Source organism: Mycotypha africana (assembly GCF_025528875.1).
Source record: "Mycotypha africana strain NRRL 2978 chromosome Unknown BDF20scaffold_18, whole genome shotgun sequence".
Classification (NCBI taxonomy): domain Eukaryota; kingdom Fungi; phylum Mucoromycota; class Mucoromycetes; order Mucorales; family Mycotyphaceae; genus Mycotypha; species Mycotypha africana.
In genome coordinates, this window is record NW_026515742.1 from 65,455 (window position 1) to 81,210 (window position 15,756).

The 15,756-nt window shown below is 44.2% G+C and overlaps 5 protein-coding genes across 5 annotated transcripts; all 5 read right to left on the reverse strand.

Annotated features, from left to right (window-relative positions):
- Positions 1–107: 107 nt before the first annotated feature.
- On the reverse strand, positions 108–5,235 carry BDF20DRAFT_917810 (uncharacterized protein; the record flags this gene model as incomplete). The annotated part of the gene is made up of 6 exons (XM_053084614.1): positions 108–4,076; positions 4,149–4,609; positions 4,683–4,759; positions 4,835–4,861; positions 4,930–5,133; positions 5,216–5,235. The coding sequence occupies 6 exons, from the start codon at positions 5,233–5,235 to the stop codon at positions 108–110; spliced, it is 4,758 nt and encodes a 1,585-aa protein (XP_052930777.1).
- A 1,071-nt stretch (positions 5,236–6,306) lies between these two features.
- Positions 6,307–7,360, reverse strand: BDF20DRAFT_243502 (uncharacterized protein). Its single transcript, XM_053074992.1, has 2 exons — positions 6,407–7,360; positions 6,307–6,327 (listed from the first exon to the last, which is right to left on the reverse strand). The coding sequence occupies exon 1, from the start codon at positions 6,934–6,936 to the stop codon at positions 6,421–6,423; it is 516 nt and encodes a 171-aa protein (XP_052930778.1). The 5' UTR covers positions 6,937–7,360; the 3' UTR covers positions 6,307–6,327; positions 6,407–6,420.
- BDF20DRAFT_901940 (coth protein-domain-containing protein) lies at positions 7,238–9,152 on the reverse strand. Its single transcript, XM_053082839.1, has one exon. The coding sequence runs from the start codon at positions 9,056–9,058 to the stop codon at positions 7,481–7,483; it is 1,578 nt and encodes a 525-aa protein (XP_052930779.1). The 5' UTR covers positions 9,059–9,152; the 3' UTR covers positions 7,238–7,480.
- A 941-nt stretch (positions 9,153–10,093) lies between these two features.
- BDF20DRAFT_901944 (uncharacterized protein) lies at positions 10,094–13,611 on the reverse strand (the record flags this gene model as incomplete). The annotated part of the gene is made up of 10 exons (XM_053082840.1): positions 13,146–13,611; positions 12,721–13,054; positions 12,511–12,635; positions 12,311–12,451; positions 11,926–12,209; positions 11,786–11,837; positions 11,369–11,716; positions 11,179–11,303; positions 10,938–11,112; positions 10,094–10,810 (listed from the first exon to the last, which is right to left on the reverse strand). Coding segments are annotated over exons 1-10 (2,401 nt in total), but the record flags the coding sequence as incomplete, so codon positions are not given.
- Positions 13,334–14,888, reverse strand: BDF20DRAFT_243409 (uncharacterized protein). Its single transcript, XM_053074990.1, has 3 exons — positions 14,702–14,888; positions 14,202–14,626; positions 13,334–14,117 (listed from the first exon to the last, which is right to left on the reverse strand). The coding sequence occupies exons 2-3, from the start codon at positions 14,624–14,626 to the stop codon at positions 13,658–13,660; spliced, it is 885 nt and encodes a 294-aa protein (XP_052930781.1). The 5' UTR covers positions 14,702–14,888; the 3' UTR covers positions 13,334–13,657.
- Positions 14,889–15,756: the final 868 nt, after the last annotated feature.

The following is a 15,756-nucleotide window of genomic DNA, read 5'->3' on the forward strand; positions in this document are numbered from 1 at the left end:
ACACACACGGTATCTATAAATAGTAGCTTGAATGATAAAATAACATGAAAACCAAATGAAGGGTCAAGGTATAGATGAATGGAGTCAGAAAAAAGATGAAAAAACGTCTATGCATCGCCATGATAGATGCCACTGGCAGCACTGGGTATTCGATCCAGGTCACCGGCACCCGCTGCACCCGCACTACTCATCGTACTACACCACCTTGTCTTTAATTCATCCATACTACTACTGCTATGTCGAAAATTAATCTTGGCTTGAGAGGCACGAGTAGGTGTCTGTGCTAAGCGATGAAAGACATTGGCGCCATTGGGTGTGGATGCTCTTTCTACAGTGGAAGAAGCACTCGGTAATAGAAAAGTACGTTTCACGTTGGGCAACGGCTGTTGGGATAATGTAAGACTAGGAGATGGATCATAGTATCCCATAGGTGAACCAGCGATCCCTTGGATGGATAATTCCCGCAAAGAAGCGCGTCTTTTTGTTTTTTGTTGTTGTTGTTGTTGTAGTGGAGAAGATTTCGGAAGTATCATAAGCGATCGACGACGCTCTGCTTTTTGCTGTTGTGAATGATCATACGTTGCGTCATGAGGAGGCTGCTGATAGTTGGCGCCGCCATGGCCCGCCCAGGAGCTTTGTGAAGAAGAGTGATCGGACTGGAGTGAAGGTCGTCGAAAATGGCTACTACGGATGGAAGAAGTAGAAGACTCTCGATCGTAAACATAGCGAGCAAATTCAGGAGGAGGGTCATGTTCAGGGTGCCTACTCGTACTGGTACTACTATGATGAGCCATGCGATGCTGCCACGACAAACGTTTCTGAATCATATTGTAAAAACGATCGGGTGAGGGTGTGGTGGACTGACGCGTTCGATAACTGCCGTCACTATTCACACGCATCATTCGATTGCCTTTCTCCGTCAGCACACTTGGAGGATGGACAGGCTGGTGCGTCGATGGCCGTGCCGCATGTGTCAGTAGACTGGGGGTGAGGGTCAGCGGTGAAGGAGGCGGCATCAGACCTTCTGAATGCGTACTGCTCCTTCTATCACTCATGGCCATGGCGGCTGCTTCTTCGGGGGATCGATAGAGCGACGGTCGGGGTTCAGGTGTCTCTAATAAACCTCTGACACCGTCCGCGTAAATTCGATCAAAAATGGTGTCGCCTGTGCCGTCGTCCTCGTCCAACCGTTTGTGATGCAAGCTGCTGCTGCTGCTGGTGCCTTTCACTGCGGCCTCCAATGTACGAATGCGTCGTTCATTTTCAGCTGTTGTAGAAATAGCCGCCCGTTTCATGATCATCAAGGTCTTGCGAAGATCTTGTACTGTTTTTTCTAGGTTTTGCATGGTTCTTTGGTGATGCAGATCACTCATGTGAGCGTTGGCAAGATCATCCACGAGACTTTCTACCATGTAACGGCACTCGTCCATCTCGAGCGATTTCAAAAGTTGGAGGGTGCCATCGTACACGAGTTCAGGTGCGGCATTGGCAGGCACACCGTATTGTTCTTCGATAGCATCCATATCGGCCCATTCATCCTGAGGGTGGGTCTCGGCAATGATATCGTCGGCAAAAGTAACCTTTCTTTTATCGCAAGCGGCTGCTGCGTGGGCAGCTTCACTTGTCGATGAGGACACGATCGAGGCGGCTTCCTCTTGGACGGAGACGGCGGCATCAGCAGCAGCTTCTGATTGCAGATGGCGAATACGTGCCGATAAGTAAGCTATTTCTGCTTCGATCAAATCGATGCGTTCATCGTCTAAATCCATGGCGAGGCGATCCATGGGTTCGCCCGTGAGGTGGGAGGTTTCTTTTTCTACATCATACACATTCTTTCTCTCGTCCAAGACTTCCATTTTTTCTGCGACCAGCTGTTCTCTTCTGAAGAGCAATTGTTCCATTTCGATGACGGCCTGTTTTCCTTGAACAAACTGGTCCAGTAACTTGATGAGCAACTGTTTTTTACGCATCACTCTCCATTGGACAGGCACAGGGTTCTTTTTTTTCCTCCGTGTACTACGCCATGCAGGCAAGGAGGGGTGGCTTTGGCCTTTGCCACGACGTACGACGGCAGCAAACTGGCCGCCGAGAATATGGGATATTTGACTGAGGAGGGTATCGTCCAGCATCCCTCCTTCACGGACGGCCTTTTTCAAGACGTCGATGAGCTGGGTGAGCTGGTTATGATGGATGAGCCTTTCTTTGTCGCGTCGTTTCAACACGAGCTTTTGGGCCTCGTGTTCCTTTTGCAATCGGGAACGAGCATGGGTGACTTCGGTGTGTTGTCGTTGCAATTTGGCCATTCTTCTTTCTTGCATGGCCATTTGCTCGCGCACACGTTCTGTTTCTTGCTTCATGCGGTGGATCATTCTCTTTTTTTCTGCTTTGAGGGTATCGACGTTGGCACGGAGGGATTTCAAGAGGGAGGCTTGTTGACTTGAGGTGGATTGCATGAGTGCGACGGTACGGGAATAGTTTCGTTTGACTTGATGGATTTCAGAGACCAACTGTTTGATTTTGAGCTCAAAAGCATGGCGGGTCTCTAAGAGTTGCTGTTTTTCTTGTAATTGTAATTCATGGCGAGCGGCTTCGGATGCGGTTGCAGGGGCAGTGGCAGCATAAGCGGATTTTGTTTTGGCGAGAGCGCGATCACGATCTTTTTGCAACTGAGCGACTTGTTGATGAAGAAGAGATATTTCTTCATCAAATTGGCGTCGCAATAAAATGTATTTTGTTTCTGATTTTTCAAGATGAGAAACGAGTTCTTCTTTGACACGTATATCTGACTGAAGTTGATGAAGGATACGTGCCCATTGAGGGTGATGGTCCCTGGGATGGGAACGGGTGGTGGGGGAGGTGCTGGTGGTGGTGGGGTTGCTGTTTAGATTCTCCTGTGACGTGATGCGATGAGGCACCTCTTGATCCTGTTCCCAAGTAGGTATTGATAATGCTTCAATTTCGATGCATTCTTCATCCTCCACTTTTGCAGGACGACCGGGGGGTGGAGGATGATTGTCTACAGGAGAAGAAGTGGCTGTATAATTACCCTCATCTGAATCATCACGCTGCATGGGATGCTGGTGATCAGAGTCCACGTCGGGCTGTGCTTCCAGTGGTTTGACGAGATCGAGGACTTGCATGCCTTTTTGTATTTCTGCTTTTGCTTTAGCTATACTTGATCGGATGTCCTCTTCCTCGAGAGCGAACGCTTGATCCTGGTGCTGTTTTCTCGCTGAGCGTCTTGTAGTGGGATGAGACGACGCGGCCATGATGTGTCGTTTGCTACGTCTGTGAGCCGCCTTTTTATGACTGCTCTGTTTATTCTGTGATGCCTGTTTGGATGCTGTAGGAGCATAAGGGGCAGTCGTTTCGTAAGAGGCGATACGTGCACGTGCGTCCAACAGTTCCTGTTGAAGGTCTGTCACTGTCTTTTGATAGTGTTGCATCAGTGGGTGCGCGTGAAGCGATGAGGTCGGTTCGTTTTTGCTCAAGTCATTGATCTCACGTTCCATCAAGAGGGTATCGCGTTCACTGGTGACATGAATCAATTCCGTCGACACCTCCTGAAGTCTTTCTCGAAGGTGAGCTATTTCTGAACGTAAAGAGCGAATGTCCCTCTCCTGGTGTGAGGGGGGGTCCGTGGTGGTGGTGACGACGGTCGAGGAGGCATCCGAGACAGCCGTACTCCTGCTGCTGCGTCTACTGGCGGCCAATTCGAGTTTTAATCGAGCAATGTGAGCACGTAATTGATTGACTTCCATGGAGGAGCCAGCAAATTCTTGCTGGATACTGACTTTATTTTTAATGTTTTTTGCACGGTTGGCATATTTCAACGTGTTGAGGGTTTCCATGAAATTGGTATCGGCGGGAGAGACACAGGCCAGCATCAGCGTTTGACTGTTTCCTCCCAAGGAATCCTGCAGCAAACGTGTCAGCTTACTGTCGCGATAAGGAATGTGGGAGGAACGTCGGGTGTCGTCGCCCAAGGCAGAGATCACATTGCCCAAAGCGAGCAAACCCGAATTGATAGCAATCCCTTCTTTGGCACGATCGCCTTGGGCATGGGTACGTTTCAACTAGTCAACAACAAAAGAGGGGGGGGTGAATGGGGTGTGTGAGTGGATCTATCGACAATGCATTGGGCTTACTCTTTCAGAACCGGCTAAATCGACAAAATGAAATTTACTGGCCAAGGTTGTCGACTCTGGGTGGCTCATGAACTGCTTGAGAGTGATAGAAAAGACAGCATGAGAACGAGAAGAGACGGTATTCATGTCGGTGGAAGCGGTGGTACGGCAAAGGGAACCTTTGGCCAGATAGGCCAACAGTTCTTCTGGACGATAGCATCTTTCTTCGCGGACACCGGTCCAATAAATGTTGCCTGCATGATCTTCTCGGATGGATATGTCCGCGATGGTAGGCATGGTGAGTGATGTTCTTTTCATGGCGATGGATGAGGTGGGTTGTTGCTGTAGGCTTAATAGATCGATCAAATCCTCGTTGTATAATTCGAGAAAGGAGACATAGACTTTGTATTGGAATTCGGGCTCGTTTTTCGATCGTTCCTCTAGTCTTTTAAACAAGTCGGTGATGCATCTTGGCACAATGCCTAATCAAAAAAGATGATGAATGTCGATTGTGATGGATAGTCTATGGAAGGAATTCCCCCCTTGGGGTTTTACCTTCATCCTGCTTTCGATCCATCACGCTACTTTCAAGGCCTGTGCCCATACTATAGGTCTTGCCTGAACCTGTTTGACTGAAGAAAGATGGATGAGAGTGGAGGGGTGGGGGTTGTGGGCACTCTCTTTTTTGAATGGATGTTTTGCCTTACCCATAAGCAAGTATGGTAGCATTAAAGCTAGAAAAAGATCAACATAAAGATAAGTGAGTTCATCGCTTGTGCATAGATATGAATCGATGGATTACCCTTCCAAGAATTTCTCCAATAACGGTACGGCAGCTTGGGTGTAGAGATGCAACTGCTCTGTGGTAGGATGAAAGACGTAATCAAAGGTAAATGATTTGTCTGTGCCCAAGAGTATCTGAGGTTCGTTGGGTATATAAGTGATGCATTCTGTACAATTTTCTAGTGCTTCTTTTTGCGTTAAAGGTCGAACACGAAGACCGACTCTACACATGATATGAGTCTCTTTCTCTCAGAGATGGCTGTGCGTGCTCTTTTTTTTTTTTTTTTTTTTTTTTTTTATATTACCTGACGGCGGCTAAAGTCATAGCAACAAAAACGCTTTTTGTAATGAAAACAACTTGCTCTTTTTTCCTTTCCCACTAATGGTTGATCTGATCTGATATGAATTTATTCTTTTGAAAAAGAGAAAGGAGAGATACAAGATAAATAATTTGATTGTCTCTATTAAAAAAAGAAAGGTGTGTTGCACAGAAAAGAAAGCCGTCGTCAAACTAGTAATTCAATGTGTCTGTTCTATGCAGAATGATATACATGCCTTTTTTTTTTTCTCCTATTCTCAACTGCCCACAGGATGAAAGGAATAAGTTTTTGAAAAAAAGGCTGTAGCCACCATCCGCTTCAGGAACGCAGCACCGGTCTATTATGGCTGGAGAGAAACCGAGCGCCTTGATGCTTGCGGCCTTTTTTGTAAACACTTTTAGGCGACGGATAGGTTCAGACTGCGGAAACAGTCATTGTAAACGACCAAGAGTGATTGTCAGATACAATCACGGATAACAAAGGGCTGCGTAAGTGATATCCCTGTGGGGTCCAAGTGGGGTTCAACTATCTGACTTGGCGAAATGCATCCCCTCTGTCCAAAAAATGATACAAGCTGAGTGGGGGGTTGGCGTGCGTTGAAAAGACAGACATAGGGAGGCTATGCAAATAGAAAAAGATGGCCATTCACATAACTTGGCTGGGACAAGTATCAACGAGCCGTAGTGGTGTGTGATCAGGGTAAAGATGAACTAGAGCATCATAGGAGATGTTGTAGACAAGTTGTATGTCATTAGAATGTACTGTGAGGAAAAGGATAGAGAATACGTGATGATGGAGTGAGCTTCCTCATAAAAGATGTTTAGGATATATAATGGACGGTTACTCTATAGAGTATTCTTTTACGGTAGCAAAGCTGTCTAGCCTATGTTTTGTATTGATTTGCTACCTAATGAAGGCCTATGACAGGGTAATCTCAGAGGCACAGTACGCAGATGAGCTATAGTTTAAACAAAATCTATAGGTGCTATGGCCTGGAGTCGGTTTTTCTTTTTTTTTTTTTTTTTTTTTTTTTTTTTTTTTTTTTGCATTGAAACACAACGTATAGGAGAATAAGCCTTATCTACTACTTTCGGATGCTATGAAACAAAAAGGATGGAAATGTATTCAGGCACAAGGGTACGATAGGAGTATGCATCATGACTCTACCCAACGCACTCGCAATGATATAATCATGATGAAAGAGCACGTTGATGAACACTTGTCTCTTTCTTGAGCGACAGACGGATATAGTATAACTTTAACATTCGGATAGGAACGTCGTGTTCCAGATTGTTGTCAGTGAGTGGGAGGGAGGGTTTTCCTTTTCTGCTTTTTAAAGCTGGGAAGGATGATCTCATCGCTATGTGAAATGACCCCCAAAGCCCAATACCCTTCCTACTGGCAAAAAGTATTTTTAATTTTAGAAAAGAAAAAGTTTGTCCAAAGGTCATGAAACCACGCAAAAAAGACGAGTCAAAGAACAGCTTGGTTGAATGCCAAGCTTTTTTCGCAGTATAGTGTGTGTGTGTGTGTGTGTGTGTATATATAGACGGAGAAGGAAACCGTCCTTTTCGAAATAGGCACCCTGTTGGCCCTTGTTTCCGCCGTTGACAAAGCCTGACTAAGTATAAATTGGAATCGACTTTATTAGGCATTTCTTCTCTCTCTAAAAAGCGACAATGTCCGTGTGGGGTCAGCTTTTTCATTGAACCCAAGAAAAAACCTTGTTCTCTCCCCCCCCCCAACGTTTACGTTTCCTTGACAACCCTCTTCCATGACGCGTCGTATGTCATGGATGAAGCGCCTATTCGGTCGAATCAATGTAGATAGCCTGCGCTGCAGAGGGTGCCATGGATAAGAGCGGTGTGTTGATTGGTTATATCTTGGAATGAAAGTGGGTTGGAAAAAAAAACCAAAAAAAAAGGGGTAAAAGGGACCCTTTTTCCCTCCATATCGGAGTTGTTTTTATCATTGTAAGACAATAGAAATATGCACTCGACGGTCCGGAATAGGTTCCGGTTCGTTCAAAAAAAAAAAAAAGAACAAGTCCCCTTTTCGAGATAAAAAACAACAATAGGTTAAAGGTTTTATTTTTTTTTCTAAAATCAGAAATAATAAAAGAGAGGAACCCAAAAAGAACAACAACAATAAAAGAAGGGGAGGGGGTATTCGATAGTCATGATATAATTAAACAAACTAGCAATGTGAGGGCGCGCACAGTGTACAGTGAGTAAATTAAATAAAGGGGAATTATAAAGAAAAGTGGAGATCTTTGGCAGCCACCTTGGACTTTTTATCAATCCATTCCGTAAGACCATAAGCAGCACCACCACCATTCTTATTAGGAGCGACGACTTCCTCAAACAAATTGTCATAGGTCTGATCAAAAGTCCAACCGTAATTGATACCAGGCGATCTTTGTTGAATCGAGCGGTCCCATTGAAGGTCGGGGGCAATAAAGTCATGGTAGGCTGTGATGTAGGGACCGAGGGTATGATTGTTGAAAAGTTGCTGTACAGTGTCTTTTAAATAGGTTTCAAAGGTGTGAGTGATATCAGGGTTCTCCAAGAGCTTGTTGATCATGACGGCACGAGGGAACTTTTTGGGATAGTCCTTGTAAGACCAATTGAGCACATCGACCGCCAAGTTGACGCCAAAGGTACCGTCGAAATCTTGGCCGATATAGTACCATGTGCCGTTGTGAGCGTCATCTCTGTAAGCGCCATCGTTGGTTTGCATTTGCCAGTAACCGTCCCAATCGGCGGTGAGGTATTCAACGACCATGAAACGGAGGAATTGGTCGACATCAAACATCCGTTGGAAACGTTGGATGGCGGAGGCATCCTCAACATGAAGTTGTTGGAGAGCGGTGGTGATTTGATGAATCGCGTCTGAGCCTTGAGGTGAACCTTTGGCAGGCTTCCAAGAACCATAATCATAAGGGTCGTTGAGACATTCAAAGCTGGCACCGGTGGAGCCATCGAACAAAGGACCCATCTCAGCAGGAGGATGGCCGTTGTAAAACATGGCGCTGATATAAGAATAGTCCTTGACATCATCGAGTAGATTAAAGGTGCCATATCCTTCTCCATTGATATAATAACGTACCATGTTGGCTCGGTTGGCATACGTTCCCATGGCGTGAAGAATGTCGGCATAAAGTTTTTCACGGATTTGTGTGGGATCTTCTTCCATGTTACGGATCTTGAATTGAGTGCGAGCCTGGAAAGTGTCACCAGGCGATAATTGCCAACGCCAGGATTGTTTGGCAGGATTCTGAGACTTGCCTGCACCACTGATACCCCAGGTCACATTATGGAACGTCTTGACCCAATCTTTACCAATGAACGTGAGATCCACGGGGAACTTCTTTTTCGACACATTTCTAATCATTTTGGGAATATCTCGAGACTGTCCGTTGACAAAGATGGAAGGAATGTAATTGGAATCAAACAGGTCGACGTTCTTGTCATCGCGCCTCCATTGCTTTCCGTTATCCAAGGGACGAGGAAGTTTAGGCAATTGAGCATAAGTGACAGGGCGTCCAAAAAACTCGTTGTACGTCTCTTCTTTGCCAGACGTCAACTGACGCGTGAATTCTTCTGCTTTATCATCCGCAATGTATCGATAAGAAGTCTCTGAACCGACATCGACTTTACCCGTGTAGAAAGGTACATTGTTGTAAGGCGCTTCCAAGGAGGTTGTTTTGCCATTGACTTTGACTTGGACTGTTGTAGCGCCCGGTGAAATGACATTGAAGGTCACCTGGCCAGCTTCAGCCGTGGCCAGTAACAGAGTGGCCAGAGTAAAGAGTGAGAATTTCATCATAAAGAAAAAGATCTTGTTAAAGAAAATAATTTCAATTTGAACTAAAAAGAAAAGCTAAACAAACAAAATAAAAAAAAACAAAAAACTGGTGGATTTAAACAAGCTTTTTTTATATGTCCCTTTTTTATTTCCAAAAAAAGACAGATGCCTAAAAAAACCCAGAGTTCAGAAGGGTGGTCCATGCGTCGTAGTGTTTCAAAATTGGGGGGAGTGCAAAAAACTTTTTTCATTTTTGGGATGCATTTACTATGCTGGCCCTCCTACTTGAGCAGCTGCATCCCATTGAGATTTAGAAAAGAAAAAAAGGCCCTCTTTCCTTTTTTCTGTGGACCTTTTTTTTCCATTCTTCAAGAAAAAAGAGAAATGCCTTGCATGAAAAACAGTACAAGTCTCTTGAACAGAATGGTACCCTTCTTTACGCATTTGGTTTTGCCGTCATTGTAAAAAAAAGCGCGGTGGGTTACTCCATAGAAGGAACATGTCTCTACACATCTCTCTCTCTCTCTTTCTCTTTCGCGTACGGGAAAACACCTATTTTTAACCTTTCAGTCATCATGCAATAAGTAAAGAGCATTTATTGGTGCATCGAACTGAATTGGATTCAGCTTGGAAGGACATGGATTGTATGCATACAAAGAAACGCGCGACTTTTTTCAAGTTCCATAAACAATTAACCAAAGTATCCCAAAAATAGAATATCATTTGGGGGGTGGGGGCGGGGAGGCAAGGGCAAGGGAAAGCGCGGACAGCTCAAAAAGAGGAAATTTGTTTACTTTTTATAGCTCCTACTCTTTTTGCTCAAAAGAAACTACCAAAATTAGAAATGCCAACCTCTTGAGTGGGTCAGTTCAAAAAAACGGGAAAAAAAGCCCCATTTCAACTCAAAAAATTTCTTTTTCTTTATTTCAAAAATACAATAGGGTGTCATGTTAGTATCGCTTCCTACATCACGGAGAAGCCCATTCATTCCTCATTTTAAGTGAGGAGCATGCAGGATAAAAAATGAAATAAAGGCAAAGGGGATTGGCTTATCGATTTTTTTTTTTTTTTTTTTTTTCCTCAAAAGAAACCCTTTTTTTTTTGTTATGCATTCATCTGTACCTCCTTTTTGGGTAGATCAAAGTTTATTCTTTTCTGTTGCAAAAAAAAAGAAAAAAGAAAACCTTATTTTATCCAGCACACGTCAATGCCTTTATCTTTGGTGAAAGATATTTCTTTTAGGTGACCTTGGCTTTTAAAAAAGGAAAAAAACACCCTTTTCGTTCCTTGTTGACTAATTCATTGCAAACGTTCCTATTTATAGCGTTTCTATGGTAATGCTTTCCACTTTTTTTTTCTTTACGTTAAAGGTAATTCTTGCATAAATGTTTTGGCTTCCTGAAAGAGGACATCACTCAAGTCAGTGACGACTGTCTCAAGGGAAGGGTCGGAAGAGGATAATGGTTGTAACAAAGAAGGGGAACCTTCCTTCACCATGGCGCCATACACCCACTGAATCGTCGTTTGCCATCGCTCGTGCGCAAAAGTCCCTTCTTGCCCAGTGAGATAACCTTGCATTTGTCGTTGTAAATCAGCCAAATCCTGCAAATCTTTTTTTAGACCTTGGATGCTACTGCTGCTTTGCTCTTCCTTCCACTTTTCTTTCTCTGTCCTCAGTCTCTTTTCAAACTCTTCTTTGGATAAGGTGGATGCTTGCATCCTTTGGAGTATCTGAGGTGCATCATACGTCTCTGACAAGTGTTGATCAAGCACCTAATGAAAAAAAAAAAATTGGGGTCAAACACACAGGCCATTGTTTTTTGGCTTTTTTTTTTTGGGGGGGGGAGACGCGTATCATAAACTCTATCTCGCCAAGAAAAATTGAGAATCCATTGCTTACATCTAAATAAGCTATACAGGCCTTGTAAAAGACATGGACTTCATTGATAAGGATACTTTGAGCACGTCTCACTTTACGATAAAGTTGTTTGAGTGTTTGGATATCACGCGCTTCTTTGCACACACGAATTAAAAACAGGGTATATTTGGTATTGTAGACGTAATGTTTTCCTGGTCTATAGACAAAAGCTTGTATTAGGAATCTCTCTTTTTCTTTGACGGCTTGGTCGTAGACTACTTACAGCTCAAAACTTGTCTTCCAAATGCTAATGTAATTTCGCACCTTTTCTTTGAAAATGAACAGCTTCATCAGTTCTGTCTTGGCTTTTTCACTATCATGATAGACTTGATCGTACATCCAAGCAATCTATTGATTTTTTTTGTTGGAATTTAAAAAAAAACGATAATGATGCGAGATGTTGGGTTTCTTACTCTATACAAGGGTCGATGATGCCAGCCTTTTGTATCAAACGCTCGAATATCATTCAATCGCTGCAAAATCATATCATACACTGCCCTCTCGCTCTCCTTTTCCACCTCTGTCGTCGTCGCAGCAGCTGCAGCTGCAGCTGCAGATTCGACTGGCTTGGGCGTGCAAAAGGACACTTTTTTTTCTTGGGCAATCCATTCCCTCACACACTCTGGACTCATTTGCTGTTTGAACAATTGCTTCAGTAACGTGGAATAAAACAAATAGACAGGTTCTACAATAGGTTCTCGTTTCTCCTTTTTCTTTGGTTTGGCTTTTTTAATCGCTTGTAAATAATACACCAGGGCTTCCTACGGAGGCAGAAAAAAAAGGTGAGTCTCATCGTCTGGGGCTCCATCATTGGCCCCATATTTTCTTACTTGAGGGGGTCGTTCGAGTTTGACAAGACATTTGCCCGCCATATAACTTGACCTTGCAAATAATGAAAAGAATCGGGGGGAGGGGCGGTGAGCAAAAAAAAATAATCCAAAGTGGGGGTGGAGTGGCTTGCTTATGTTACCTCCATTCATCCAAAGCAGGATATTTGAGTGCATGGCTATACATGAGAAAAGCCAGTTTATAGATAGACTTGGGTTTCGGAGGCGTGTGAGGAGAGGCGCTGACAGCACCCGTTGCATCCATGACCGTGATAGTGTCCTGGTGCTCAAATGCCGCCATCTGCATCGGCGGTGACGCCATCGAATACAATAAATGACCAAATTGAAGATACAAACCATATTTGACCGCGTCTTGAGACGGAAGTGCATCCAGATAGAAACCTCTAATATAAGCATGAAAGGACATCTACACCGGAAAAAAAAAAAAAAAAACCAAGCAAAAGGGTTGAGACATCGATCTGCTTCTCCTTTGACCCCTCCCCCCTCCCCAGTGGCCTCTTCTTTTACCCTTTGAATCTCACTGATATAGTTTTTACGGATCGCAATATTGGAAGCACTCCAATTCAACTCTTCTTCCGCCAACAATTGATAACAGGCCGCTAATTCATGCCAACCATCTGCATCATTGGGGTTCAACATGAGATGATACTACAAGAAAGAGAGTGAGCAAGCATCTCCAGCGTCGGAAACCTCCTATTGAGAATTACCTTGAATTGTTGCACAGCCATCTCTAAATCGTTCATATTCTTGTCCGTAGCGCTACCCTTTAATCGATTGGTAATCTGTATGCGAAGTGTCTTGCCTCGGATCCAACATATTCTAAAAAAGACAGCTTTCAAGAGAGCAAAGACGAAAAAAAATAAAATAAAAATGAGGCCCCTCAACCCACCTTCATGCTATAGCGTGGCTCTACTTACGGGAGGTATGGGTTTTTTCAGGACAAATCTCCACGGTGGGAAGGATGGCAGTACGTTTGACTTGGTCAAAAGACGAATGAAATCGGATCCCTCTCTTGAGATAAGCCTCTATCCTATCCGCATTTTGCTTGATCCAAGGATGACCCTTGGGACTGAGCTCTTCAAAATGCTCAGAAACCGTATCCACCACATCTTTTAAATCCGCTTTCAACAGCTGTCCACTCTTCAATTTCTGTACCGCTGCCTCTACAATCAAACCAAACAGCGGTGCCGCTGCTTTTTGATCCATCTTTAAATGACTACAATGGTGCTCTTCAATGGCATCCGTTTCCGCCTAAAGCAAGACAAAACAACAACGGGTTCAATACCCACAGGGGGTTTCTCAAAAAAAAGGAGAGGCAAAAGCAAAAAAAAAAAACACTTACAGCAAGATGGACACCATAAAGACAATGATAGCATTGATAGATATCTCTTCTAAATCGCTTATCATCTACTTTGACCAGCGTCTCTAACAGGTGTTGTAAATAGATGCCATTCGATGCATCACAAATTTCTCTTTCTCCAAGCTCGTCATGAAGTTCTTGCATCACTTCTGCTCCCAACGATAAAATAGCATGCATTCCTACATCCTGTTGCTGCTGCTGCTGCTGCATCTGTTGTCGCACTTTGGTTTGCACCAAAGACGACTGGCACACCCACGCCTTGACAATCACTTGGTTAAACACGTTGCCTTTGCTTGTTTTCGACGGTCGATGCTGTGGTACATCCGGTTCAGTAAAATTATTGACCAACGGTATAAAATCAGGATGGCGGAACAAGTAGTAAACCGTCATGCGTAACAAACACGCGAGCTGAGCAAACAACGTTGGATGCGTTCCATCCAAATAATCTATCATGTCGCGTAAAAAAACAAGTCAGCATCCGAAACTGCCTCCTTTCATAAAAAAAACACACCTTTTTTACCTTGCGCTTCTTTTGTTTGCTGCTGGATCAGGAGAAAGGTATCCAAACTATCATTGATCTTGCTCACATACTGGAAAAACGCCTTGTTCCTTTCTTTGTTGAACCGCTGTTCGATCGAAAGAGGCTGGTTGCCGTACAAAAGCAACTGCTGCATTAAATGACAAAACACAAACGTGCTGCACCTCCACGCTTCCTTGACACGACCCGTCTTTTTATACGCTTCACTGAGCATGCTCACCATCTGAAGCGTCTCGTCTGTCGCTCCTAGTTCTTTTTCTTCTAGCAGCGGTACCACCACCTCTTCGAGCACCTCAATCGCCCCTTTCTCATCGCCCTCTTTCATCTTTTTTTCTGCCTCTCTATATAAACGGACCACCTGAAGAAGCGCCAACTTTTTCTCAAGACCCTCTTGACACATCTTTGCGTCATACATGCTATACCGGGGGGCGGAAAGGAGGATGAATGGGAAAAATACAAGAAAAAAAAAAACAAAAAAAACAAAACACTCCCTCATTTACCTTTGCCCATGGATCTCTCCTCGAGCAAGTGTCGTCCACTTGTCCATCCATGACATGGCTTGAACATACCAATGGTACGCGTCCTCAATAGCATAGTGACATTCTGCTCGTTTGGCTTTGACGATACAATAACGTAGATACATTTGGCGGCAAACACCCTCGTTATCGTGGTCGCCGTTCATCGCGGACAGTCTCTCTGAACAGAGGTATTGATCGACAACACTGCTCCATACGTCGGTTTGCTCTGTCAATTCCTCTTGTCGTTTGCGTCGAGCGGCCCACGACGTTTTCTTTCGTTGACTACTACTACTACTACTACCACCATGAACAGTCGTCGTACTCGACCGTAACCTTTTCTCTTCCTCGAGTTGCATCGTGTTTCGTATCAATCGATCCACCATATATTCAGCCATTCTCACTGCCATCTAAATAAAAGGGGGCAGACAGGTGAGGCAAGATTTCTCTTTTTTAGAACAAACCACCGGCGGGCGGGTGCTTACTTTTAATTTTTCCTTTGGCGACCAAGAAGAGAGTTTCTGGATGAGGTTGACTTCCAACAAGGTAATGGTATCTGTCAAAAGGCCTAATAACGTGTCCGATAGGGGCTGACGTGATTCTATCTCCTTGTCTTGCTTTACAAAGCTTAAAATACACTGACATAACGCATCCGTGATGCCAGAGTTATTTTCGTTCAACTGTTGGACAGGCAATGGAATAGCATGACGGTCGCTATGGCTACCCTCGTTGTCCCAGGTCGTACTCGGTGTCAATAGCAATGGCTTTCTACTACCCTCCGTAAGCCTATCTCAAGAGGCCTATGCGTTAGCATTGCTTTACAAGGAAAAAAAAAAATAATTCTTCCCTTCCCCGTCCACTTACACTAGATTCGATTGAGACTGGATATCCCAGCAATAACCACTGTCCAACTCGGATACTTTGTGATCAAACCAATGCCAAAAAGCCGGAAAGCTTTCACCTGCATCAATAAACGATGCCTCCACAGGCAAAAGTAATCCCATGTCCTTCATCTTGTCATAGTACGCTTGCACTTTGTTGAGAAATTCCTTTTCTTCTTCCATCATCTTCTTGCGAGACGTTTCTTCATTCGCGATTTTTTCTTTTTTACGCTTAAACGTTCTAATGTTAAAAAAAAAGAGGGGGGTGGGTTGCGTATTCAATAAACCTGATAAGAAATACAACACACAACCCTTGGGTTACCTTAGAGAGGTTCTTTTCTCTTCTGCTTCTTCCTCTTCGCCGTTATCATCACCTGTCTCTTTCTTTTCTTCCTCTTCTTCCTTGCTTCTTTTTCGCTTTTTTCCTGCTGTTTCTTCGTCCTCTTGACCAGCAACACTATGGCCTGCTTCTGCCATGACACGATCGCTCACAGTGGTTTCCTCCTCAAGAGACGGTCGTCCATTGTCCTGTGCACTATGGCTGCTTTTTTTCTTTTCCGATAATCCTTCACCCGACTCTTCCGCCTTGCCTGCTTTTGTCTCGTCCAATGAAATAAAAACAGGGCGGCTATAAAAGGTCGTGTTCAACAAGTGGTCTG